The sequence below is a fragment of the Molothrus ater genome, chromosome 2 (assembly GCF_012460135.2).
Source record: "Molothrus ater isolate BHLD 08-10-18 breed brown headed cowbird chromosome 2, BPBGC_Mater_1.1, whole genome shotgun sequence".
In the NCBI taxonomy this organism is placed as follows: Eukaryota; Metazoa; Chordata; class Aves; order Passeriformes; family Icteridae; genus Molothrus; species Molothrus ater.
The window spans coordinates 86,232,669-86,259,017 of NC_050479.2; the positions used below are offsets into that span (position 1 = coordinate 86,232,669).

The 26,349-nt window shown below is 44.0% G+C and overlaps 1 protein-coding gene across 1 annotated transcript in view; it reads left to right on the forward strand.

Moving 5' to 3' along the window:
• Positions 1-23,413, forward strand: part of PAK1 (p21 (RAC1) activated kinase 1) — a 76,689-nt gene extending 53,276 nt beyond the window's left edge. Inside the window, exons 8-16 of the mRNA XM_036385128.2 lie at positions 258-432; positions 3,372-3,435; positions 4,315-4,363; positions 6,666-6,778; positions 12,052-12,169; positions 12,609-12,708; positions 14,494-14,690; positions 16,224-16,361; positions 18,231-23,413. Coding sequence (XP_036241021.1) covers positions 258-432; positions 3,372-3,435; positions 4,315-4,363; positions 6,666-6,778; positions 12,052-12,169; positions 12,609-12,708; positions 14,494-14,690; positions 16,224-16,361; positions 18,231-18,317 — 1,041 coding nt within the window. The 3' untranslated portion in view covers positions 18,318-23,413. The remainder of the gene's footprint in view (positions 1-257; positions 433-3,371; positions 3,436-4,314; positions 4,364-6,665; positions 6,779-12,051; positions 12,170-12,608; positions 12,709-14,493; positions 14,691-16,223; positions 16,362-18,230) is intronic.
• Positions 23,414-26,349: the final 2,936 nt, after the last annotated feature.

Sequence of the window (26,349 nt, forward strand, 5' to 3'; positions counted from 1 at the left end):
TGGCTCTTTGTCCCTCTGCATGGCTTGATGCTGAGCCCTTCTTGGGAGCAGGAGGGAGGCAGTGAGAGCCATTCCTTCTGGCAGAGTACCTCAGTGTTGTCACCTGCTTAGTTGGGGGGGGTGCATGAGTCCTTGAGTAGTGATGCTAGTTGCTAACAAAGCAGCTATAGAAATGCATCCCTGACAACAACAGTAACAAGATGAATAGAAGTGTTTAAATCTTCACCTGACTTGTGTGTTTTTCCCAACAAAATTAGATATACACCCGCTCTGTGATAGACCCTCTTCCTCCGCCTACCAGAGATGTGGCCACCTCTCCTATTTCTTCTCCCTCGGAAAACAGCACAACAGCACCTGACATGCTGGTCAGGAACACGGAGAAGCAGAAGAAAAAGCCAAAAATGTCAGATGAAGAGATACTGGAAAAATTAAGTATGTCCTTGTTCTCTAAAAAAGTTAAATTCCAGGTCCTGCTGTGTTGGTTTCTCAGAATGTCAATAAGCTGAAACGTTTCCCTGTTTTGCAACCCCTTACTGAAGACATGGGCTCACAGTCACAACACAAAACTGGGGGAAGATGTAAGGGGTGAGCTTGAATTTAGGCTGAGCCCCTGTGATACTGGCTGAAGTCTCCAGGGAGCTGCAGATCCTCAGACTCTGCAAAACAAGCCCTGAATAAATAACATCTATTTAACTATGAAGTCTGAGATCATTCCACATCTTATTCTGCAGCTCTGAAGCTTGAATGATTATATTGCGATGTTAGACATAAGGTGTCTAAAAGATGGAGAGAAAATTAATGCATCCCCAAGTTTGCCTTCTTCAGTATCATGGTGTAAAGTGGCTTGGTTATTTTTAAGTGTTTTAACATTTTGTGGGTAGCCAAATTGGTGGGTTTTTTCTGAGAAAAATTCATCAAGTCTCTCAGATGTGTCCTCCTGTCTTTAACAGTTCCTACCTTCAGTGCAAGTGCTCCCTTGCTGCCTGGTGGTTTTGGGTTATGCTGTGGTATATCTAACAGCTGAACCAGCTCTTTGATTGATTGCTATCCTCAGCCTGGGCTAGGTTTTGTTAGAGTAGAGCATTTCTAATTCTTTGAACTACTAATCCTGTATTAATTACATCCATGCCTTGCTTGTCAGTTGACTTAAATTGTGTTAGCACCTCTATGATAAAGCTGGCCTCTTTGGTTTAAGGATATATTTGTCAGTATTTTAGGAGTAAGAGTCTAGTAGTTAGATGAAGACTTAATCTGTGGATACAACTTAAAAAAATTTAAAATATTAAAATGGTATCTGAGTAACTAATTTCTCTAAATAAAGCCTAAATTAACTTGATGGTTTATTAATTGCAACGGCTTGCTGTTGGAAAACTCACACCCATTGTTTCAAAACACCAGCTTCACTAACTCAATTAGCAGGATTTTTGTATCATTAAGGATTCAAGACATTTTTGTGACAAGGCAAGGCGAGCAGCAACTGTGGCAGGAAAGAAAAGTGCTATTCTAATAAAAATACACCCACTTCAGTCATGCAGAGAAGTGCAAGTGCTACTTTTGGGAGTGTTGGGAAGCAGATGTACCTTCTGACACCTTGCTTGCTCCAGGTGTCAGCTTCTATATGTGGGCTAGTCAGAAAAATTTTATGAAGTTTTAATCTTTAGTCTTAATCTAAGTAAAAATGTCTTTCCACTGAGGGCAATGGAGCTGTAGTTGTGCAGACAAGCAGTCTTTGGACATTTTAGTTGAACTAAAATGATTAAAACTGTAAAGCAAAAATATATTTACACATACAAAATATGTGCTAAATGCATGCAAAGGTTAAAAGGAGGCTGCTCAATCCCTACCTCTCAGCAGAAACACAGCATTGGTGCGAACATTAATGAATCCTCACCTGACTCTTTGGAAGGTAGGAAATGCAGCATTAAACTGGGCAAAACTGGCAACTGCCGCTTGTCACTACTGCATTTTGTCCAGTCCTTGCCTTGGGGAAGCATTTGCAGTCTGAGCTTGTAGCCTGTGTTAGGCTTTGAGGGAAAATTTCTGAATATTTGTCCAGAAATACCAGTCCTCAGGGCAGACAGCATTGCTTCTGTAATTGTAGAGTGGGTTTTGTGAAGCCAGATATCTCTTCCTGCCCTCCTCTCCAAACACGGGTGACATTCCCTACTTCTACCTGTGTCTGTCCTAAACCCTGTGGGCTTGGCTGCTCTCCAGTGGATCTGAAAATAGCCTGCTCCTGCTCTGCTTGCTACTGGATTTCTTGGCTTAATGGCCACGAGCAGTTTCTTTGGCAGTATTGATCTGTTCAGGCTCAGCCCCGGACCCTGTGACAGCAGCACCGTATGTCGGCAGCTTCGGGGACTTGCAAACACCAGCTCGGGTGCTGCTCTGCATCCCTTGATCCTTTCAGCCACCCTGGTGCTGTTAGAGAGGAGACTGGCTCCCAGCTGAGCTCTAGAAATTGCTGGCTCTGGTTCCTTCCCCCTAAAAAGGGTGTCATTCCTGCCTGCCATAGGGGAGTTATCAGTATCAGTTAAAGTTTGCAGCCACTTGGAGCCCCGTGCTGCGGAACACCAGGCAAAGTGCTTGTCCCTTTGAGGAAGGCAGTGAGAGACTTCTGGTTTTGGGAGAATGGGCTGAGGTGGTCTCAGGTTGCTCTCCAATAGCAGAGGGATGCTGGTGACTGCTGCTAAAACCTGTGCTGCCTGTCAGGCTCCTGGAAGAGCAGCTCAGCATTGCCCAGGACAGGCAGGAGAGGTTTGGCTCTCTCTGGAGGGCTCTCTCTGCCTTCTCTCCTGAGTCATGCAGCCCAGTCACTGGGTCAGTAAATGGTTGTGGTTGTGCTGGTACAAAAAGATCATAAATGCTTTTTTTGCTGCTACAAATTGTCATGCTGTAGGGAAATCTTTGACTAGTTTTATAACAGACTGTTGCCTCCAAGATGATTGAGAGCCCAGCCTCCAAATTCAGAGACATTGCAGTGCATGGACATCTTAGATCATCCAGGCTGTTAAAGCTGGGAGTGTAAGTAGCAGGTTTCCAACAAATTACTGTTTTTCCATGTGTCAGGCCTGTCTATCCCCATCCTGCACCTAGTAATGACTGCCAGTGAAGGTTAAATGTTCTTAATGTGTGTGTCCCATCATTTCTGGAGGGAAGTTCCTGATACAGGGGAATGCTATGCTGCAGCTGGGATGTGTGTAAATAACTGAGGGCTTCCTTGGTGTCCATGTGCCTCTGGATTTCTGATGAGTGGCTCATGAGACAGAGCCTACTGTGGTCAATGGAGCTGTTCTTACAGTTAGCTCTTGTAGCTGTATGAAAGAAAGCCTTGAAGAAAATCCTCTTTTTTTTTTTTTTGTTTTTTATAGGAAGTATTGTGAGTGTGGGCGATCCAAAAAAGAAGTACACGAATTTTGAGAAGATTGGACAGGGGTCAGTATATGCTTCTTCTCTGGCCTAAACCTTTCACTTTCTTATGCTAAGAAGAATTCACTGAAACCAGGCTAAGTTAGCTTGCTGGAAAGGCTATTTGGGATACTTTAGAAAGTTTCTTTTGTTTGGTTGCTTATTTATTTTCTTCTTTTTGTTTTTGTTTCTGGCTGTTTTGCTGGGTTCCACATCCCCCCAAATCTTCTCCTGTTCCCGGCAAAGTCACAGGGACTGGGTTTTTGTGGAATTGTGTTGTAATATAAGAAATTATGCCATTAGATAATCAGGTTGTTAAATACAGCTACAAGCAGGGAAAGAGCTGCAAGACCATCTTCAGTGTACAGATTTGCTTCTGAATCAGCTCTCCTCAAGGCATGTGCTGTGCTCCTCTAAGCAAGGTAGGGGGAAAGTAGAGGTTGTAGGAGAGACTGTACTGAGGCAAAACACAGATCTGCAGTCAGATCCCTGTGCTGAGGCTCAAACTCCTGTTTTCCACACTACAATGCCCCATTTGTTTACTTCAGCTGATCCTGTTGCTCTGTTATCATGTTGGGCATTCTGCAAGCCAGGGTAGTGTGGTCATGCCACTTGAAATGGAAAAAACTCAGTCCTACAGTTTGCTGGTTTAGCAGCAAGGGTTTGGATGACCATAGTGTTCCTTCTTAGGAACTTTTCTTCCCATAAATCCTCTGGCTTCTGCCTCAACAACAGTCTTGTCTCAGAAATATTTCAGATTATGTTTACCACTGGAATTATTGCATGTAAAGGAATGGGATTGAGAGCACTTCAGAGAGACAAGTGGGAAGGGGCATGTGTTAAGCTCTCACTTTTACTTTGAGACACTTACGAATAATTTCTTTTTCTTTTCTCTGTTTTGTTTAGAGCCTCAGGTACAGTTTACACAGCAATAGATGTAGCTACAGGACAGGAGGTAAGTGCTGCCAGAGTACCACAGCAGTGGATTTTGGATTGCGTGCCAAAAGTTCAAGTTGATGCTACAAAATAAAGACTGTCTTTCAGGGATTCATGACATCTTATTTTTAATGAGGTCTTTATTTACTTACTAATGAGACATGGTTGAGTGGTCTGAGCAGAGAACTGGAAAAAATGACTTCACAAGTTTTGATTACTGAATCATTTCGTATTTATAAAGATTCTTTCTGTGATTGCAAAGGCTAGAAGCAAATGTTTGGACTGGGCAGTTCCTCAGTGAAAGTTTCTCTCTTCTTCCCCAAGATTGCTGCCTGTCTCCATACAAGCTCTTGTATTTGCCCTCTGCTCTTTACTTCCTACACTTACAGGACTTAACTTGCATAGAACAGACTTAACTTGCAGACACCCTTTGCCCACTTACTTTCTGTCCTTGAATTGTGAGACAAGGAATGCCTGTCTTTTCTTTTTTTCCCTCACAAATGTTAAAAAGTGCCATACTTACTGCCTGCATCATAAACTAGTAGTGATGGATATGCAGCAACTGTGGAAACCTTTATTTCTAGATGGAGGATTTTTTAAAAGATGAAAGTTTGTATTATTCCAGATATATTTATGGAAGTCTGCAACAATGTGTGTCTACTTTGCATTTGTACAATGTAACAGTTATTCACCAGCAAACTTCATAATTGTACTTTTTGCTGAAATTCCTTCCCTTCCTTTTTCAGTTCCTGAAGAATTAATACACTTTAATTGCAGCCTTTAAGGAAGGGTTCTTATATTTATTTTGAAGCAATGAGAAATTTTATAAGAGGAAGTTCTTTGATAATTTTCTGCTTTCTTTCTGGACCCCTTGGGTGACTCCATTGTGAAAATTTGAACTCTTGTATTACAACAGACTTTTAAATCATTCCCATTACACTAGTGTGTTCAGGCCCTGAATTTTTAAGTCTGCATTTGGGATCACTGTAACTTTGTAATGCTGTTGCTTGTTCCTTTCTGTGAAGTGCACTGAACTCAGGAGCTCAGTGCAGGGAAACACTGGGAATTTCTTTATCTGCATAAAATGCCTTCCCTTTCTTCTTCATCTTTCATTCTTCCCTCTGGTCTTGTACAAAGAGCAGCCTGGGGTTTTTGTTTTTGTCTTCTTAAAGTACAGCCCTCATGAGTACTGTGGAAAAGCAGCAAGTCTGTCTCCTCTTGCCTTCTCATCTGTTGGGATTTTTCTATATTCTTCCCTGCTATACTATCAAAATGCTAATTGTATCCATCTATATTGGCACTCTGTGACTTGTTTTTTTTTAATCCTTGCTTTTGTGAGTTACTGTAGTTGCTGGCTCCAGTTCATTCACCCAGGCCTCTTTCTCTGCATGTAGCAGTTTTGTAATGCAGTTTTGTAGTTTCACTTCATTCCCTTTGCCTAAATATTGTACCAAAGGCTGTTGAGTTGTAACCTCTATGAATTATCTCTGCCTCCAGCTGTGCTGAGCAGGTTTACTATTTGAAAGAGCCTCTGAAGGCCAGGGGCTCTCACAAAGTACTGGTAGTGTGGAAACTTGAATACAAGAGTTACAAACATGTTGTAACTCTTCCTTCCTGCTCTTTGCATACATACATGCAGAGCAGGCATCCTAAAACAGGAAGAAAGTTACTAAACCAAAGGGTTGCAGCTGATAAATCCATCCCTCTTGCCCTTCAGGCATGACTGGACATAAAGCTGACTCAAATTCATTTATTTTCAGCCTTTTATCTTAACGTTGGTGCTTCTCTCCCCCAGGTCTGGTTGTGACGAAAGAAATAGAGTTACTACCTTGAAGTACCAAACCTGGTTGTGTTATTTACCCACCCTACTTTAGATTTCTAGAAGCCGAAATTTGCATGGTAACAGGGAAAAAACACCAAAACAATTTCAGAAACATCTAGGTAGAAATAAAATACATAATAATCCTTTCAGAAAGAAAAAGTTTACCACTCCATACCAGAGCAAGGGATCTCTTCTTTGTTACCAAGGAACTGTAGATGGGAGGTGGCTATCCAGCTGTGACACTAAAGTCCAGTATGAAAATGGCAATTCCCCTTGTTCTTTTTTTCATTAAGTATCATCCAGCACAAGTGGAAATGGACTGGCTACAGGACCCTGCAGAGTTATGGAATGGTAATTCAGTAGCTGATGATGAAACAGTGACCTCATGATCCAAAGGTGTTTTTCCTCCCTCATGTGGATGTGGGACTAAATTGATTGGTACTGGCAAGTTTCTGGGGACTCCTGCAATAATGCTTTACTTGATCTCTTTTCACTGCAGGTTGCAATCAAACAGATGAATTTGCAGCAGCAGCCCAAAAAAGAACTGATTATTAATGAGATCCTTGTGATGAGGGAAAACAAAAACTCCAACATTGTCAACTACTTGGACAGGTATGTCAGTATTTGTAGGGCTCACAAAGGGACACTGGAAAACACTTTCTTGTCAGTGTCTTAAGGGTTCCTGGCTCAGCTTAATGCAGGTGTAGGACAACCTTGCACTGCTTAAAGCATTGTGGCAGTGTGGGTGGCCTGGCAGTCTCTCCAGAATGAGAAGAAACAGGTATCTGAACCAGTGTTAATGGGATGTCTAGGCTCTCTTGAGAGATGCTGGCAACTAAGGTCCTGTCAGGACTTCATTTTTCATCTCTCTCCTTTGCCAAATTTGACACAACAAACTTGCTGCTTATTTCCTTCCTGTTACTAAAAGAGAAGTAGAAACAGTTTGAAATGTATTATTTCTATTTGCTTTCTTCTTCTTCTCTTCTCTACTGAGCAATGCTGGTGTTCTGCTGCCAGAGGAGCAGACTGCTTGCAGGGTTAGATGTAGTGCTGTCCCTGTGACTGTCCACTGAGGTTTGTGCACAGTAGCATGATAGCAGTGAGGGTGAATGGCTTGTGACACATAACATGAGGGCTGGGGAGACCTCAACACAGCTTTGCAGTACTTAGGGGACTTTTAAGAAGAGGGAGAGTGACTTTTAAGGCAGACAGTGATAGAACAAGAGGGAACAGTTTTCATACAAAAGAAGGTAGATTTAGGTTAGGTATAATGAAGAAATTCTTCCCTGTGAGGATGGTGAGGCATTGGCACAGGCTGCCCAGAGAAGATGTAGCTGCCCTGGCAGTGTTCAAGGCCAGGTTAGATAGGGCTCTGAGCAGCCTGGTGTAATGGAAGATGTCCCTGCCCATGGTTCCAGGTTTGGAACTAGGTGGCCTTTAAGGTCCCTTTGAACCCAAAGCATTCCATCATTCCATGATGCTGGAAGCCCAGCAGGCAAAAGCATTTAATGGTGGCTTGAATTCACCATCAACATCACAGTGCTGCCTTGTGTCAAGCCTGTATCACTCACTTGTTCAAATTCTAGCTAGCTCCAATTGAGCTGCAGCAAGATTTTCAGTGCTGCACTCCACATGTGAATGTAGCAGTTCTGATGAACCACAGGTTTGCCTTATTGTAAGGGTAAAGACTGCTTGGGTAAGGTGGGCTGCAGACTTTAATCTCAGCAGCTTGCGTTTTTTGGAAGATAGAAAAAAGGGATGTGACCTAGAATCTCTGGAAATTTGAGAGAGGATTTGCACACTTTTTTGCTCTGTGTGTATATCAAAATCTAATCAGCTGTTTCTTTAATAGGTTTCTTTTGCAGGCTTTTATTGTCTTAGCCAAAAGAGGAAGTACTTACAAACTGTAGCAGTTGATTTGCTGAATTTTTGTGGTGCTGTGTCCCATACCCATACAGAGCTGTAAAGAGCTACTTTGTTGAGGAGACAGAAAGTCTGCTCCTGAAATTTTTATGACAGAGGTGTGTGTGCAGGGATCTGATGCTGGGCACACACCCTCTTCCTAGACAGAGGAGAAGAATGTTGCCAGTGTAAAATGAAACAAGTGGTAATGAATTGCAGCTGGGCTAGAACTGTTATTTTCCTCTGGCTCATTAGAGGCTTTGTTTTGACAAAACTGTTTGAGAGTCAGGCTCTTCCCATTAGAGAGCATCACTGTGTACGTTCACTTCCTTGTCTAGCCAGTGCATCCCAGCTGCAGGATAGCTCCATGTCCTGCTGTCTTGTTCAAACTTTAGGCAACAAAAGCTGCTGCTTTTGTCCTCCACTTTCACTAGTCTTTTTCAGAGGGATTAGCTTTTGTTTGAGTGCTGCACATGGACAGTACAGCAACTGGAATGAACATGGGGGTCCTTATGCCTCTTATGCCACTTCAGCTCTGCAGCTGCAGGATTCTGTTGCTGGGGAGCTGTGTCCCTCTTTCCAGCCTAAATGTGTCTTGTGTTTCCCAAGTGCTGATATTTGGATGGCACTTGCTGGCTTCTGCCTCCTGCTAAAGGAGGTGGAGGAAGGATGTGCTGATCACTGCAAGCCTGGTTTCTGCTTTGTGGTTCTGTTACAGTATCTGCCCTTCTGAGTCCCTAATGGCAGCTGCAAGGTAGTTATTGGCATAAACCAGCTCTCTCAGCCCCTGCCCTTATGCAAGGGTTTCCTGTGCTTTGTCCTCTGTTAACTGCCTGGCCTACTTGCTTGTGGTTGAGCAGCTTTTCTGCTGCAGCCGTAGTGGCCAGCGTTGCACAAAGGTGTGCTCTGATATTTAGGATAGTGACATGGCCTATTTCATCTGTACTTAGGAGCTGGATTTAGAAGCATCTGGCTCTGAAGACAGTGACATCAGTCTTCTGTACAGACAAACAGCCACTTGTGCTGAGTTACCTGCTGGAGGTGCCAGAAAGAGGCCCTCAGAGCCCTGCTTCTAAACTCAGCCATTTAAACACAGGCATCAGATGCCCAATGCTAGGCAAAGCAAACTCCTGCCCTTTAGTTTTGTTCTGAACAACTCCTTAACTTAATAAACCCCCAAATAAGTGGTAGCCTTGTTTACCCCAACCCCAAACTGTAGTAAGGATGGATGGATGGTCAGTGAATAAAGCTGAAGATGTGAGACAGTCATGCTACAAGAACACACTGATTTCTTTCCAGGCTACATTCATGTTTGCATGTTGGAGGCAGGTTACTCATGCAAAATTCTGTAATGAATGAACTTGCACTTCTGGGCAGCTCCAAATTCCATCAATTTCATCAATAAAGAATATGTATTTGTGATGGAGAGGGCTTGGTGAACAGCTTCCTAAGGTATCTAAGTGGAGGCTGAGGAACACCTTACGGGATCAGATGTTACCCGCTCTTGCAGATTGATGAAGAGAAAGCTGTAGATTTCCTCACAGATTTTTCATCAGGTTTTTCTTACAGCCAGCTTGCTCTGGAAGGTGACTGTGGGTGACAATATGTGACACCATGCTGTGCCTGATGTCACATCACAGCAGTGTGTAGGTGTATGGGCTTCCCGGTGGTGTCTCTAGAACTGCTGAGAGAGTGGGTTTGAGTCATGCCTGCAGTGGGCAGCTCAGTGACTAAGACTGGCAGGAGAGTGGAAAGATCCCTGAGACAGTAGCACCCTGGAATGACATTCCTTTGGTGGCAGCTGACAGGGAGCCACTGTTAAGTTCCCCTCCCTGTGTGTTATGTCAAATCTATCAATTATTGAGTTGCCAGGATCTTGGCACATGTTTTTGGCTGCTCATGGCTCAGCTTTGGTTTCACAGTGTGGTTCTTGGCTCGCTCCATCTGTTTTGGCTGCAGAGAGATACCAGCTTGCTCCCAGCATGTGGAACCTGAGATTGTCATGCAAAGAGCCCATTCTGCCCTCATTCTTACAGTCAAGTGCATTTGAGCTGCAGAGAGTGCTACTGGCAGTAAAGGGAAACCTTGTGATGTCCATGGTGGGTGATGTGTTGAGAGGGTGCTGATAAAATCTGCAGAGAGCCTGATTTGGCAGAAGTGAAGAAGTAGCTATGGCATAGGGGCAGGAAGGAAGAATGTGGATGGAGTTGGGCTTTCAGAGCCCAACAGAAAGTAAATGACCCACAGAGTTAGCAGAATGCTTCTGAAAGCAGTCTTGCTGCTCCTCTCTCACTCAGAGGGGCTGCTCTGCATGTGGTACTGCCATTGCTGAGGTCTGTAATGCTGGGAAAACAAAATGCCAGTGCATCAGCTTCTGTTCCATAGTGGAGTTTGAGACCACTCTGCTGCAGGAGCACAGCCCTGTGCCCTTGGGCTTTGTATCCTGGAAGAATCTGCAGATGGCACCTTCCTTACATAGTCCTCAGCATCAGCAAGCCAAGACACCCAACCCACTTTGTCTCCGGAATTAAAAGCTATAACTATATAACTATAATTAAAAGCCATAACTATAACACTGCTGTCATCCAGGTGTAGCTCAGGCCATTATTACTATTTAGGAGGATTTTTTTCATCAGCTTAGTGTTGTCAGTGTGTCCTTTGGGGGTAGATACCACACCTTGCTCACTCCTGTGATGTCTCTCATCTCTGTCTGCTTTCCATGCCAAGCTTAATGGCTTCTTTCTCCTTTACTGTTGCTTTCTACCTAGTTGTTCCCTAGTACCTATCCCAGCTTTTGCATTTGGCTCCTGCCAAATCCATTCCTCAGGAGGATCAGTGTTTTATAGCAAAGCAAATGTGTCCTTGATGAACTCTAAGCCAGATGAAGCTTTTAATTAGATTCTGTCCTCTCACTTTTGACTCATCTGTCCACTCACTTGAAAAATGAGAGGATAGGCTTAAAGGGTGGGTTTTCATACTGATGATTCCTTCCTTCAGGAATGTGTCATCCTGATGTATTTATTGGTCATGGAAGTCTGTGTTGATGGGTCCAAAAAAGGGCAGAAATAGTTGGTGGGGTTTTTTATTTGTTTGTTTTTTCTGTGTTTTCTTTTTTTTGTTGTTTGTTTGCTTGGTTTGGTTTTTTAATTCTTTTTGTTTTTAATGAGTTATTGCTGAAGTCTTCATCTCCTGTCTTTCACTTTTAAACATGGGTACACACACACTCAGGAGAGAGGAATATCCCAAGTGACTGAGAAAAGCCTCTCTCATCTCAGCTGTCTCCTCCCCATCTTCCTTTTTCAGGAAAGACCTACCTTTTGGGGGTTTCCTTTTTTAAGTCTTTAGAACTGCTGTTTTGTCCAATAAGGTGTACTCTTTTGCCTTTGTGAATGGTTCTGAAATTTTCAGACCAAGCCACAAACTAGTTTGATAATGTGGAAAAGATTGAGATGATTTTCAATTGCACGATGCTTAAAAATGAAGTGCTCTGAAGTGATTGGTTGTGGGTAAGCATCTTTTGAGTCACCCAGAACTGTCCCTGGGCTGAGGCAAAGCAGTCAGTTGCTTAGGACAGCAGGATGCCTCAGCCACCTCTTCCAGTGCAAGAGCCACTGCTGTGTGCCAAATATCGGGGTTGCATGCTTGGGCCCCATCCTTGGGTAGTAGCTCTTTGCCTTCTCTCCCAGCAGCAGGAGCAGTGATTAAAGTCAGGTCTGCATCCTTTCCATGGCAGAAATACTCAGCCTTGCTTTTATGGGCAGGAAACTTGTAGCCAGCTCTCCCACTACATCTCTCCTCATCATTCTGCACTCACCCTTCTCTTTGGTCATTCAGGTTATGATCAGATGCTCCCATGTACAGAAAGTACCAGGAGTATGTGGTTCCCCAATACTGTTAATAGCAGCTCTTGTTTTTATTTCACTTGTGAGAGAGCTTTACAGCCCTGTGCATTCTGATTTTAAAATCTGGCTTGGGCTCTTCAGTTACCTTGTAGGAGAAGAGCTCTGGGTGGTGATGGAGTACTTGGCAGGAGGCTCCCTGACCGACGTCGTGACGGAGACCTGCATGGACGAGGGACAAATCGCCGCCGTGTGCCGGGAGGTGAGGCAGCACTCGGAGGGACCTCTGCTTGGGAATGGGACATGGACTTCCCACAACCTCTCACTGACTCCATGGAAAGGCTTCCAGCTTCTGTAACGTGACAGTCATCCTTTCAGTGGGTGGATTTCACCTGTGAGGATGCAGCATACAATGCTAGTGCAAGCCTCATGTTTCACCCCAGTGACAGGAACTAGAGTGGGAAATGGGGGTGGGATCCTCTTGGTTTTGTCTGTTCTTCAAATCTTTTGGGACTAACTTGTCCTCCTAGGACTTGCTGATCCCAGTGTGACATCTCTCTGTGGCCCTGCACATACTGAATATATGAAAGGTCCTAACACTTACTTACCAAAAATGCACAGTCTGTTTGAGTCCTTCAGTTGGCTAATTGTGACTGGTGAATCATTTCATGCACAGTAAGAATATCTCAATTATTTTTCAGTGTCTCCAAGCCCTGGAATTCCTCCATTCAAACCAAGTTATTCACAGGGACATCAAGAGTGACAACATCCTGCTGGGAATGGATGGCTCTGTCAAACTAAGTATGCAGGGAACATTACTGCTGATGATTTATCAACCCGTGCCAGTTATCTGCTCTGGGCCAGGCATTTTAGGGAGATGGGTTTTTGAGGTGCTTGATGCTGTCATGAGGAACAGGCTGTAGAAACGCTACTGTAGATATTTCTGTGGCGTTTGTTTTAATGGAGATTGGCAAACACAAATCCTTGTGAACTGATACCAGACTTGAAGTGAGGCTCGGGCTTCGCTTATCTTTGGGCCACCTGTTTATGTGAACTAAAATAACAGTATTTTAATGCTACTCCAGTCCAGAAAGCTGGGTTGGAAGGTGTAAGGCTAGAAGTCTGTATTTATGAACAACCTCTTCAGTCTGGAAAATACTGCAGGTACTCAAGGGCCCGGGGAAGTGGAGGGAGAATTGAAAACTGTGTAACTAGAAATAATTTAATCTTAAAATGCCAACCCAGACTGGAGCCTAAATGTTGTTCCCTCCTTGTGGTATTGCTAGTAATGAAAATCTTGGGACTGTTCTGCCTGTCGGATGCTAAGGTAGCTTTGTGCTCTGTCCATGCAGAAATAACCCTGGAAACCAGTGAATTATTATCTTCCACCTCTAGCTTTAACAGAATGGTGCTCCCTTTTTCTTCCTCTCAGTTCTGTTGGCTAGCACCCAACAGGCATAAATAAATCTATTTTTGTCGGCAGCAACAGCAGATATGACTCAAAATTCACAGAGTGCAGATATGCTGAGTAAGGTGGGGTTTTTTTGCACATAATTGCTTTTTAAACTAAAGCTGAACTTTGATAGAGCCAGGTCTCAGGAGCATTAGCAATGAATAACTGACGGGGGCCAAAGTGCTCTACTCTTATGGAATAGCTTCTTTAAGCACAGTGTGCTGGTGCCAGGCTGTAGTTTAAAGTTAGAGAAATCCCTGTGGATATGATGCAGTAACCTTCTGGATCTGAGCTGCTTGTTGGCTCTGCTGGAAATTTGCCCTGTTTATGAACCATATGTCCTTTCCTGGTATTTACCCTTGATGAAAACTCAGCTAGGAATCAGTTTAATTTTCATAATTCTCCCTAAAATTAGACCTGTGATGCCACAGGGGGTCAGGATGGGCAGTGCATCTTGCTGTGTTGATTCTGCTGGGCTCACAAGAACAGATTTAATTTTCTTTTGGTGAGCCAAATACAAATAAAGCATAGGGCGCAGCAATCTTTGTATGAATGCCCTCCATCTTTGTCTCTGTTCAAAGAAAATAATCAAAATAAATTTCGGTACTTTAAATTTATTGTGAAACTCTTTGCTCTATAAAATAAATGCTTCTTGAGGGATGATATGTCTACAGGGGAAGTAATACCCATGGACTGAAAATATCACCAGACAGTGCAGCCTATGGTCGGGAGGGTGTATCTAGTTCAGTCTTGCATTAATTCCTGTTTTCACATACCCAGGAAGGGTCTTTAGACCATATATTACATAGTGTATAACATCTGTGTAATGCTGCAACACAGGTGAGTGTCTTAACTTCTGTGTGTGGTTATTTCCTCATCCCCATCTTTCACACAGACAAATCAGCAGCTCTAGAATCCTCATGGCCTCAGAGAACCAGGTTTAGAAACTTAGCTCTAAACACCATCCTCTGTGTTAGGCACAAAACCTCTCCTCCTGTCACAGCTGGAGCAACAGCACACCAGACCGTGCAGCAGGGTGAAGCGTACTGTAGCTCTGGTGTCTGTAAGGGTTGTTTTTGGAGAAACTCGCTGATTCCTATGTCTTTTCCCTCCACCCTGTTTTAATTTTGCAGCTGACTTTGGCTTCTGTGCCCAGATCACTCCTGAGCAAAGCAAGCGCAGCACCATGGTGGGCACGCCGTACTGGATGGCCCCGGAAGTGGTGACGCGGAAAGCTTATGGACCCAAGGTGGATATCTGGTCTTTGGGGATCATGGCCATCGAGATGATCGAAGGAGAGCCCCCCTACCTCAATGAGAACCCTCTGAGAGTAAGAGAGTGCTTTTCTCCTCAGGTCTTCACTAAGCTGCTGGTGGAGCTGAGCTCATGTGAATCCTCTGGTGTGGTTTCATCACCTCCTGCCCTGTCTAACTCAAATGATCCTGTGGCCTCCTTACATGTCATAGTGAGAAAACTGAGATAGTCTTACTAAAACGCCATGGTTTGCTCTGGGTAGCAGAGGTGTGGGTTCTTCTATGAGTTAGATCATGCACACTCATAATTACCCACTTTCTGGGATGCTAATAGAGGCAGAAGTTCTACCTTAAGGCAACAACGCCGTCATGTCTTGAAACTTTCTACCCTGGGAATGAGAGAACTCTCCTCTAAGAAACCTGGTGTAGTGGAAGGTTTCCTGCCCATGGCAGAGGTATTGGAACTAGGTGATCTTTTAACCAAAAGCATTCTATGTTTCTGTGATTCTATTCAGTTCTATTCTAGTAGGAGCTTTTTCCTACGGGCAAATTTTTCCTCCTTGCATGCTCCAAGTGAAATTCAAAGTGTAATAAGCCTTTAGACAGGGCTTAAGCCTCCTGATGTCTTTCCTTTGTTTAATTATTAACAAAAGGAGATATGCTGTCAGCATGTAGGGACATCACTGCTCTTAATATAAGCCAGGTTTGTGGCTTTTTCACTGGTTACACGGGTTGGAGGGATCTAGAAAAATTCTGTTTACCTTTTTTTTCCCATCTCTTGCATTGGAGGGGATTTTTGGGACAGAAGTGTAGCAGCCAAGAAGACTATAAGGAATAAAACAGTGCTGAGTTAAAGTAACAATACTTTGGCTTCATTTAACTCAATTTATGCCAATTCCCAGGCTACCAGACTGCTCCCATGGGATGTGTTCAGTGATGTGCTCAAAAAGCCTGTATATTAACAAGTCTCTGACAGATTTCTGTTTCTTTTGAAAATTAATCCAGGAAGTTTTTCACATGAAATCCTGAAATAGATGAATTTTGAGTCTCTTGATTCTCAGAGGAGGATGTATGTGAATGCTTTGTCCCCAAGCAGTAGCAAAACTGCTTTTTTCCTGCAGGAAAGATGCCCAAGGTCTGCTGGACATCCTTTGTGAGGAGCCAGCTGCATCTTTATAATGTTGATGTTTTAGGCCTTGTGCACTCAGGCAGAGTACCAGCAGAAAAAAATCTATTTAGTCAGGGTTACCTTCCCATGAGGATATAATCATTACAGGAGTAGTGATAGAGTCGTGCCAGTTAACTTCCCTATGTAAACAGGGTTTGGAATGTTGGTTTTGTCCTTGTAATCTCTTGAGAGGGCTGCAGGATCCCAACCCAGATTACAAGGGTAAAACAATAAAGGATTGGATCTCATCCACAAAAAAATAGGGCTGGCACAGCTATTCTGTTTGCTGAAATGTTGGCATTGATTAGTGACCCTGATAAGGTGGGGTTTTTTCCACCCTATTGAACTGTGGGGAGGGAGAGGAGAAATGGGTGTCTCTAATCCAGAGATGGAATCTAATCTTCATAACCTCCTGTTTCCTGGGTGCTTGTTTTTGTCTCAGGCCCTGTATCTTATTGCTACTAACGGGACTCCAGAACTGCAGAATCCAGAAAAGCTTTCACCCATATTCCGAGACTTCTTAAATCGCTGTCTTGAAATGGACGTGGAAAAGAGAGGCTCTGCAAAAGAGCTGCTACAGGTATGTGATGGGGAACAAGACTGGAACAATATAATCACAGAATCCTGAGTGAGGCCAGGCTTAGGGGTGAGATCTTGTTTGAGGTCTTTAATACTGAAAGCACAAAGGTAAGGTAGCCTCTCAGGGGAAAAATGCAACTGAAAACCACAGCCCTCAAAGAAAAATCCATAATAAAGTGATAACAGACTGCTCCCTTTCCAGTACTGGCTACTGGCAGCAGCTGTGCAGCGTGTTCTGTGTCCAAACTCAAACAATAGCTGTGTCCCAGGCCTGCCAGATGCTGAGCCCCCCTAATTCCCGTGGTTTCTTCATGTGGCTGGCCATGACATCTGTGTGTGTTGTCTTGTCATGCTTGTTCCAATTTGGACAGCAAGAAGGCTTCTAGCTATCAGATATTCTGGCTGTCTCCTTTTGGGAGGAAGGATCACTAAGCTCTTTGAAATATTCATGGCTTCAGTTAACTAGAGCAGTTCACTTTTACCACATTTTGCCTGATATTACTCCTTAGAGAGATGATGGAACAAATCTTGTGAGAAATCTTAATTATAGAATGGCTTGGATTGGAAGGAACCTTAAAGATCCTCCGGTTCCACTTCCCCAGCCATGGGCAGGGACACCTCCCACTAGACCAGGCTGCTCAAAGCCCCATCCCACCTGGTCTTGTACAGTTTCAGGGATGGGGTATCCACAGCTTCTCTGGGCAACCTGTGCCAGTGCCTCACCACCCCATAATCAGATATTTCACTGAAAACCTGGTGTCAGTCTGAACTCACAGTGAAAGTTGAGGACCAAGCTGCCAGGATTTTTATCAACATGGATGGGAGTGTTCTGTGCATTCTTTCTGTCAAATTTGCCATAAGGGTAAAATATGTAAGTCTTTATAAAATAGATCTGTCATTGGGAACACTCAGACCTTAAGTATCAGACAGTTTCCATTTTGTTTTCCTTTCTCTCTACTAATTTGTGTAGTGGCTTGGATGTGTTGCTGCCTTCTGTAACTATAATGAAGCATAAACGTCTGACAATATGGTAGTAGCTGAAAGATCATTTTTTCTTTTGGACTTTTCAGTCCTAAAATATCAGAAAGAAGTTATGTTCTGTTCCTCAGAGCAGGAGAACATTCTGACTGTAACACTTCAGCCTGTTATTAACTGCCTTGTGGCCACGGAATTTTTACTTTTTATTTTTTTCCATCTCTGAAGCATGTTGCCTTGGATGATTGATTCCTTCTGATGCTCAAAAGTCTTGTGGATTATTGTTGCTTTTTGTTTTCAGAACAGCTTGTGGACTTGCCCTTCACTCTCACTTGAGAGCTGTTTTGATAATCAATATTGTTTTATTTAAAGAAGAGCACCTATATAGGAGACTGAATGGTGCTGTGTTGCAAGCTCTGTGCTGCTCTCCCAAATTTCAGCTGCTTTGCAAATTTGTGATATCTGGTAGAAGGCCAAGGCAATGCTTTCTCCAGACCTGTGGCAACAGGGAACAGGGAAATGAGAGGTGATTCCTGCATGGAGCCCTGTCCCTTGTGTCTGAAACCCATGGGCTGATTTTGGTACACCTTCTTTCACACTGGATTTCACTATAGATTTTGCAACTTTATAGTTCCCCAGGGGAATTTGCTGAGTTTTGCTCGATCTTGAACATATGCAAACATTGGATAATTTAGCATGTGTTGGGTGCAAATCTCTTCATCACTTCAGGCAATCCCCAAAATTTTGTCGTAGAATCCAGAGCTTCTGGATTGATGTATTCAGAGACTAGAGTAGGTTCTTAGATTTCATATGGGTTTAGGTGAAAATGCTTGGAATAGCCACTTCTGGGGCATATTCTGAAAAATCTAACCATTTTCCTTTTGTTTTGTCCTAGCACCAGTTCTTGAAAATTGCAAAGCCTCTATCCAGTCTCACTCCTCTGATTGTTGCAGCTAAAGAGGCAGCCAAGAACAACCATTAGAGTGGTGAAGTCAACACAGTCATCATGTCAAGACTTTCAGATGTTCATTTCAGAGACTGAATTACTTGCCCTTCTCCCCTTCTGCTCCTTCTTCACAGGCGTGTTGTTAAAACCTTGACTTGCCCTGGAGGGTGGCAGAGGCATCATTTACTGTATGTGGAAGGGCACACAACAGGACATGGCTGATCTTACATGGTGAACTGTCCCTCCATCCCCGCGATGGGGACAAGAGGGGAAGAACATTTCGTATGGGTGAGAAGATCTTTCTGAGAGCATCTGAACCTGACCTACACGTAGTGAAGCCAGTTCGTTTTCATATTTCTTATGGTGTTTATTTTTAAAAATAATGTGGAGCCTTACACCATGTTTATCTTATTAAATTAAATCTTTTGCTGGCTGCACTTTGCCTGCTTCTGCCAAGCTGCTGTTACACCATGGAGGCTGCTCTGTGCTTTGGATGACTCAAGGAGGGAAGGAAGCAGGCAGCAGCACTGTGAACAGCTGTCAGCTGAGAGGAGAACAAGGGGGTGAAGGTGCATCCCTCCTGCAGCACTGCTGGATACTTGGAGGAAGCATGGACAAAGCCTCTGTGTGCTTCCTGCAGCCATTGAAGAACTCAGTTCATGGATGATCTCTTTGCCAAATGGTGTGAACTGCCCCCTACCTACTCCCCCCCCCCGTGGCAACTCTACTAGTTAAACAAATCTCAAATAATTTTTGTTGTTCTAGGAAATAAATCACAGGAAGAAAATGACAGAGAGCTCTTTTAGGGTTGTTTTATCAGTGCTGTGAGGCTTTTTAGAGATGCTGCCCTGTGTGATTAACAAACAGAGTGGTTACTATTGTAAAGACAAGATTTGCCCACAAAATATATTGAAAACTCTTCTTTCTTAGAGCAAGTCCAATGGAAAACAAACTGATGATGGATGCTGCTTTCTCTGTGGAGATGTGGGGACACAAATTTTTTGAAATGATGGTTTCTTTATGCTACTGATTCCTTGGGTTGCCCATAGTCTGTAACAAACAACAGGAAATCTGGAACTACTAGAAGAGGGACTGGTTGTAAACACTGGGCTGATGTTAAACTGTATACTGATTTTTTAATAAAGTGACTGCTGCATTTCTTAACTTTGGGATAGAGGAGAACTGGAGAATTCACTGTCACCAGACAAGTCTGTCATTGCTTATATGGTCACCAGGTATTTGGATGTGTTGGATGAAGTAATTTAACCTTGTTTTTTACCTCTTCTTCTACAGTCCTGGGATAGCAAGTGGCTCCCAAGGGCTACTTTACACATAGTGAAAACCATACAGAAGTTTATTGTAACTGTGGGAGCTGCTTTCTCTGTACTGCTTTGGTCACATATGGGGTGAGTTTAAACCTATTCTGGAGTAACCTCTCATCGTTCTGTTGGACAGAAATTCATTCCTTCATGCTGAGACCTGCTGCTGGCTCAGCCCTTTCCTCCCTGGACCTGGGCTTTAATTAAATATATTTTTCTGGTTTAGCCCCACAGTCCATGACAGCTATTACACTAGCTTTACTGGGTGTAGGTACTGTGTGAGTTCTTTTGCTTCTGAGGGGCCTTCTTCTATCCTTTGTGCTCCAGGGCAGTCACTGTTTGACAGAAGGCTGAGGGGTGAAGTCTGTTCTCCCAGTTTGCAGCCTCTCTCCCTTTGTGTGTGTATATTTCATCTCCAGTGTTAAGTTTCCTCTCACCAAGCTTGTATCCAAGGATGAATTCCTTGGGCAAAACAGCAGAGCTGCCAACCTGGAAAGGGATATGAGCTATTGATGAGCTCATCTGCTTGGAGCTTAGATGGAGATTGTGGAATGGAAGGCCACTATGCTTGAATAATTCCCTTTGAAAAGGACTTTGTATTCCCTCTGGAAGACTCAGGATGGCATATGTGGGAGGAATAGAATTAGTGGCTAGATCTCTCTTGATCTAAAATCTCATTTGACTGGCAGATTTGGCAATTGACTATTTTTCAGGCAGCAATTTGATCCACAATGTGTTTAATGTCTTTGACTTCTCTTTGATTCCCTTCCCCACTCCCTTCTCTGCATCTCATTGAGATGAAAACCTTAATGCAGATGTGCCCTGTCTGTGAGCATGCACAGGAGTTTATTTTCCTGCAGCAAGATTTCTGTTAAACTTCCCCCAAAAAGATAGAAAAGGTTATTTTTATGTGTTTTAAGTTACTCTTCTGGATCCTCTATTGCATAATGAAAAGGGATCAGCAGTGACTGTTTATCCCTCATCTTACAATGTGCTTCTGTCTAGTTGACTTCCACATGGACTCAGTCATGCCTGGTTTCTGCTGGCTGCTGGAGAGGGGTGTTGCCAAAGGTCTTTCTTTCTGCTGGAAAAAGCTGCAAGACTGTGCCCATGCTTGTGTGTCACCGTGTCCCAGGCTGTTTTGTCCCCACTCATGTTGGGTGAGTGGGAAAAAGAGGCGATTGCTACAGTGTGCCTGGACCTAGTTTCTAGTTACCAGACACATCGTGGGTTTTAGGCTCTCAGAAAATCTTTCAAAGTCTTTTTTAAAAAATGGTAATTAGCCTAATCTTAAGAGAATGGGTTTATTTTGTTCTAGTTGTTCTGAAATGCATCCTTTCCTGCCCTCTCCTTTCATGTGTGAGTCACCCAGCATCAGCACCTCTGCTAGCTCTTGAAGAGCCCTTCCTGTCTGCAGCACACTCCTGTCTAGAGAGGGCTCTTAAATAGTGACTTTCTCACTTAAAATTTAATCTCCAGGGCTTATTTTTGGAGAATGTCTTGTCCCTGCTGTTACTTGAAAGTGATTAGAACTTGACAGCTTCTTGGTGCCTTTTTCCCCCCTAACTTTCTCTTATTCTAGAGTTGAAACCATTTTTAATCACAGCTCTTAATTATTAATTTGCCTGCTAATATTAAAGTTCTCTCTTCCATATTAGAACATGAAATATTCAGTTGTTTTGACTGTCCTTCCAGAAAGCTGATTTCCTTTTTGGGGGATCTCAAGCAATCTTATACCAGAAGTAATTCCATTCCTACAGTCTTGGTGGAGGGAAAGGATAAAACTCATCTTCTTTTCTTAAACACAGAGAGTTGTCTTATTTGAGTATCAATTGATATCTTCAATAAGACTTTTCCTATGTTTCAAGAATGGGCATTGATTCTTTGTATTAGTTTAGCTATTAGGGTTTTTTAAAGGTTTTTTTAACAAACAATTTGACTTGTGTCCAAGAGTTTGTGTGTGAGAGGGTCATGGAGACCATGTGGGAAGAAGGCAGGTTATCTGGACGACACTCTCAGGCACATGGTGGGATTCTTGGAGTTGTCCTGCTCAGGACCAGGAGTTGGACTCAGTGATCCTTGTGGATCTAACTCAGGATATTCTGTGAGGCTGAGGGGGAAGAGTCAGGACAGGGGTGGAGGGCACAGCAGAACTAGCTGCAGCAGCAGCAGCACACCTTTAGCCATCCCTGAAATGTCTTCATTGAATGGATGTGTTTTTAAGGAGCATAAATCTGATTGATTTTTTGCTACAGACACTTCTCTAGGCAGGCATTATGCTCCTACCAAACTGCCTTCCTCTTTTAAACAAAAGGGGTGCAGGGATTTCTCTGGCAAAGGAGGCTCCTTGAGAAAGGAGGTTTCCATGGAGACACTTACTTGACTTAAACAATCTGGCAAAGGCTTGAGAAGAGGTTTGGTGGGTAGACACCACATCGACACCACTGTTTTGCAAAGCAGCTGGAGTTGCTGCAGTGTTTTGTTGCCAACTTGATGCCCCTTTTCAGGGGGGTTGGTTTTGAAAAGTGCTGAGAATGTTGCCTGGTCAGGATTGTGAGCAGTATAAAAGTCTGTGCTTAGCTGAGATGTCTGTTAGTGTCCTGATCCATCTGTCTCAAAACACTGCAGGTCAGTGTAAGTAGGGCACGTTTGCAGCAGAGTACTGTGCAAGAAAGGATTGCAATAGTCTGTAGTAGGTGCTTGCTTTCTTAGAATAAACCCACCCTTCTTTGCTGACAGCAAAATTACTTCTGACCAGTTTCTAAGAATAATACTTGTTTGAAGGCCACTCCTAATTAAGAGCATAAGACTTTTTAACGGCTTCTTATTTCAGCTGTAATAGAGAGCCTGTAAATGTATTTTGGGGTCATAAGCCCAAGTGGATGGAGCATATGTATAATGAATGCTGTAGGATCCCATAGTTTGTTGCTAAAGACAACTCACTGTGGCAAAGGTGGGACCTTAGAGAAGCAGCTGCCAGGTTTGACAGGGAATGGCCAACAGCAACAAACTGCAGTGCAGATGGGAGCTGGACAGAAACTTGCTGCCAGAATGGAGCCTACAGTGAGTGGTGGGAAAGAGACAGAGTTGGTCCAAAGGGTGGGATGAAGCAAAGGTTAAAACTCCAATTACACAGTTGCTGAGGAAATTCAGGGAGTGCCACAGCAGCCTGCTGAGGGGTGCAGTGTCTCTGAAGGAGGAGAGCAAAAAGGAGCCTGAGAAGGGAAAAGGTGCTGGAAGTGGAGAGTGGAGCAGCAATATGGCTCTGAGTCACAGCTTGTGCTTAAGAGCTGGAGCTAATCCAGGAGGTTCACAAAAAATGACAAAATTCAGCTGAAAAGGAAAAGTGGAGCTAGAACGGAGGAGATGGCCTTGATGTGCCAGGGAACTGAAGAGATTTCCTGAATGTGTGAAACAGCAGAAACAAATTTAACACTGGCTTCTGTGGATGACAAGTAGCTTGTTCCCTCCTGCCTTGCAGCATCAGTGTCTCATCTTTTTGAGATCAGCTCTGCTTTGGGATCATGTCAGCAGCCACCCAACTTTGGCCTCGTGTTTGTAAAGAAGGCTTTTTGCTCTGCACCTACTGACTTCTGACTGCAGCTCTCTGCTGTGGGTAGATGTCTTTGTGTCGTGTCCCAGCTGGAAATACAGAAGCTGTTGCAGTTTTGAAATCTGCTGGGTAATGTACTTCTCCCCATGCTGCCTTGGCATAACTCCTGTACTGTACTTCTGGGTTTGTTTAATGTGCCAGGTCAGCTCAGCCATTTTAAAAATAAAAATTGAAACCTTATATAAAACCTTGATTAATTATTTGGTTCTGCTTGACTTGCTCTTTCAATGATCCTTGCAGTGATAGTAGAAATGAATGGGAGTGCTTGAAGGAGGGGTTGTGTTTCTCTGACCTATTTTAGATTAATCAGATCTTACTTGATTGAGCAAAGTGACTACACTAAAAGCTGTTGCAGCAAGTGTGACTTTCACCACTTATTTTAACTTGTTTGGACACAGTTAATATTCTGGAAAGCAGACTGGAAGTAGGATCTAGACCACAGCTCAAAGAAGAGGAGAAGGAAGTTTATTTTCTCTGCAGATGAAGTTTGGTGTCTGAGACTCCTGGTATGGAGGAGGAAGTCGGGTGGGTTTGAGATGGGTATGTGCACCCACCTTGCCAGCTTCACTTTTTCTTTTAGGCTTGGTGCGATAAGGCTGATGAGAAGAACAGAAGTTCATCATACTGCCTGGGTATCATCTGACCTGGTTGTTTTACTCTGAAGTCTGAGAAGCCCAGCCTGGTGCTGAGAGGTTTCTGAGGTCAGCACCTGTGGAATGTGGGGGTGAGGAGCAGTGAGAAGCTCTGAGAAGCTCCTGTGAGTCAGCTGGGTGTTGAGCCAGGTTTTAGAGAAGTCACTGAGAGACAAGGGAGCACCTTGAATGGGGGACTTTACCAACTAGAATAAGGAAATCAATGTGACCCCATAAAATCCCCTCTGCCTAGAAGAGATGCTGGAGCTGAATACTGTTTTCCATCCATTGCTTTTCCAGGTCTTTTTCAGGAAAGCCAGAGGAGACACCCATCAAGTTGTGTTTTATAAAGATGGGGGGCTCATCTTTTGAGCAAGAGGAATGCTTCAGCTCTGCTGGCAGGGATTTGGGGTGATTGTCTTTGCCATGATGTGGTAGCATCCCATGTTGGATGTCCTTGTCCCATTAGAGAAAAGAAATCTGACTGGGCCAACACCACCTCTCCTTCATAGAATCATAGAATGGCTTGGGTTGGAATGACCTAAAAGATCCCTTAGTTCCACCCCCGTCTGCCATGGGCAGGGATACCTTCCACTAGACCCGGGTTACTCAAAGCCCCATCCAACCTGGCCTAGAACACTTCCAGGAATGGACATCCACAGCTTTGCTGGACAATCTGTGCCAGTGTCTCACCACCCTCACAGTGAAAAATTTCTTCCTAATATCCAATCTAAAACTTCTCTCTTTTATTTTGAAGCCATTTCCCATTGCCCTGTCATTTCATGCCCTTGACCAAAGTCCCTCTCCAAGTCTCTTATAGCCCCTTCAGGTACCAGAAGGTGCTCTAAGGTCTCCACAGAGTCTTCTCTTCTCCAGGATGAACAACCACTCTTCCTCCAATGCTTCTCAAAGCAGGGCACCAGGCAAACTTTGCTCATGTGTATGTCCCCACAAAGAGTCCCTAAAAATACTACTGGATTGGTGTTCTGGTTCTACCCCCTAATCCATGGAGGGGGCATAGTGTATTCTAACCAGCTACTATTATCCATGATTTCTGGGGAAAACTTTCTTTCTTGGAGGCTTCTTCTCTTGAAATGAACTTGCTTGAGCTGCCCAGCAGTGGATGGGGGATGGCAGATGTTGGACAATGAATGATGGCAAGGCTTTAAGAAATGGTTGATTTTGGTTTCAGTGAAGTATAACTTGTCTTAAGACTCTTCAGAGCCCAAGGGAGTTTTTCTTGAAGGTAAATTCATAATCAAATTTAAAAGCAAATAATTATTGAAGGCTTATTTCATAGCTTAATAGCTGGGGAGTCAGATAAATAATTTTGGAGATGGACACAAGGTGATGACACCATGTGTTAGATCAGCTGCTCTATGGGGGAGCAGGGGAGGAAAGACACCAGAATGCTTTGGGGAAAACACAGCTTCTGAGGGGTCTGAGCCAGACACAGCGAACTGGCAGCTAAATCGTAGTGGGAGTAGTTACTCTCTGTGTAACTGCGTGATATTAATTTATTTAGGAGTAAAATAGGGGAATAAGTGGTGGGAGAAGGAATATGCTGGCAGGTCCAGCAGAGGTGTTCTTTATCACATGCTGCAGGAAAACTGCAGCTCCTCGAGCAGAGCAGCTTTGACTGGGTCCCCTCATTTTCTAGCAGCACCCAGAAGACTTCCAAGTTTTGGTTCTCCAGTTCATCTTTGAGGAGGATCTGTAGCTTGAACAGGGTAAGCAGGGAGCTGGCTAGGCTTGCCTGAGCCTTCTCATTCCTGGGGCTGTGATGCCCTCTCCCGGCAGCTGCACTGAAAAGTCCTTTCCTTTCGTGCTCCTTTCTTGTGAGCAACGTAAAAACGAACCTTTTGTGTTTCTTTTGGAGGATGCACGCTGAAGGCAGCCGGGGCAGACAGGCATGGATAAGGAGATCATCCTGACGTGGAATCTGGTGTCCTGCTGTGTCTGTTCCCTTGTGATCACCCCACCTCCAGCTTTGTTCCTCTCACATTTTTAAGTTGCAGCCAGCCTTGTAAGGCAAATGTGTTCCCCCAGGCCATAGGTTATGTGTGAGCCTTCTGCTCCCACCCCAGCACGGGTCCCTAATGCTCTCTCACACCCTTGTGCTTCCCCCAGGTCTGGTGGGACTTTCTGCTGGCCAGGCCTGCCCTGACAGACTGGTTAAGCCTGGTATAGGAGAAGGGGCATCGTGCCACAAAGGCTGGCAGGGTTGAGAGAGCTGCTGGGCAGAGGCTCCTTCCCCTGTCGATGCAGCTGGGGTGAAGTGAGCCCCAGCTCACCCCTCATCCCACACCTTGCACCCTAAAACCACTAACCTGCATAAATTTGGGGCTAACAGCTACAGCTCTTGGGGTGGTCAAGGTCCTGGTCCTGCCGTCCATGTGTGCAGCTGTAATGGTATCCAAGGCTCAGGTGTGCCTGGATCATGCCCTGGAGGACAGTGGGCAAGTAAGAGTCCTCTCTTGTCTCACCAGTGGAGAGTTGAAATG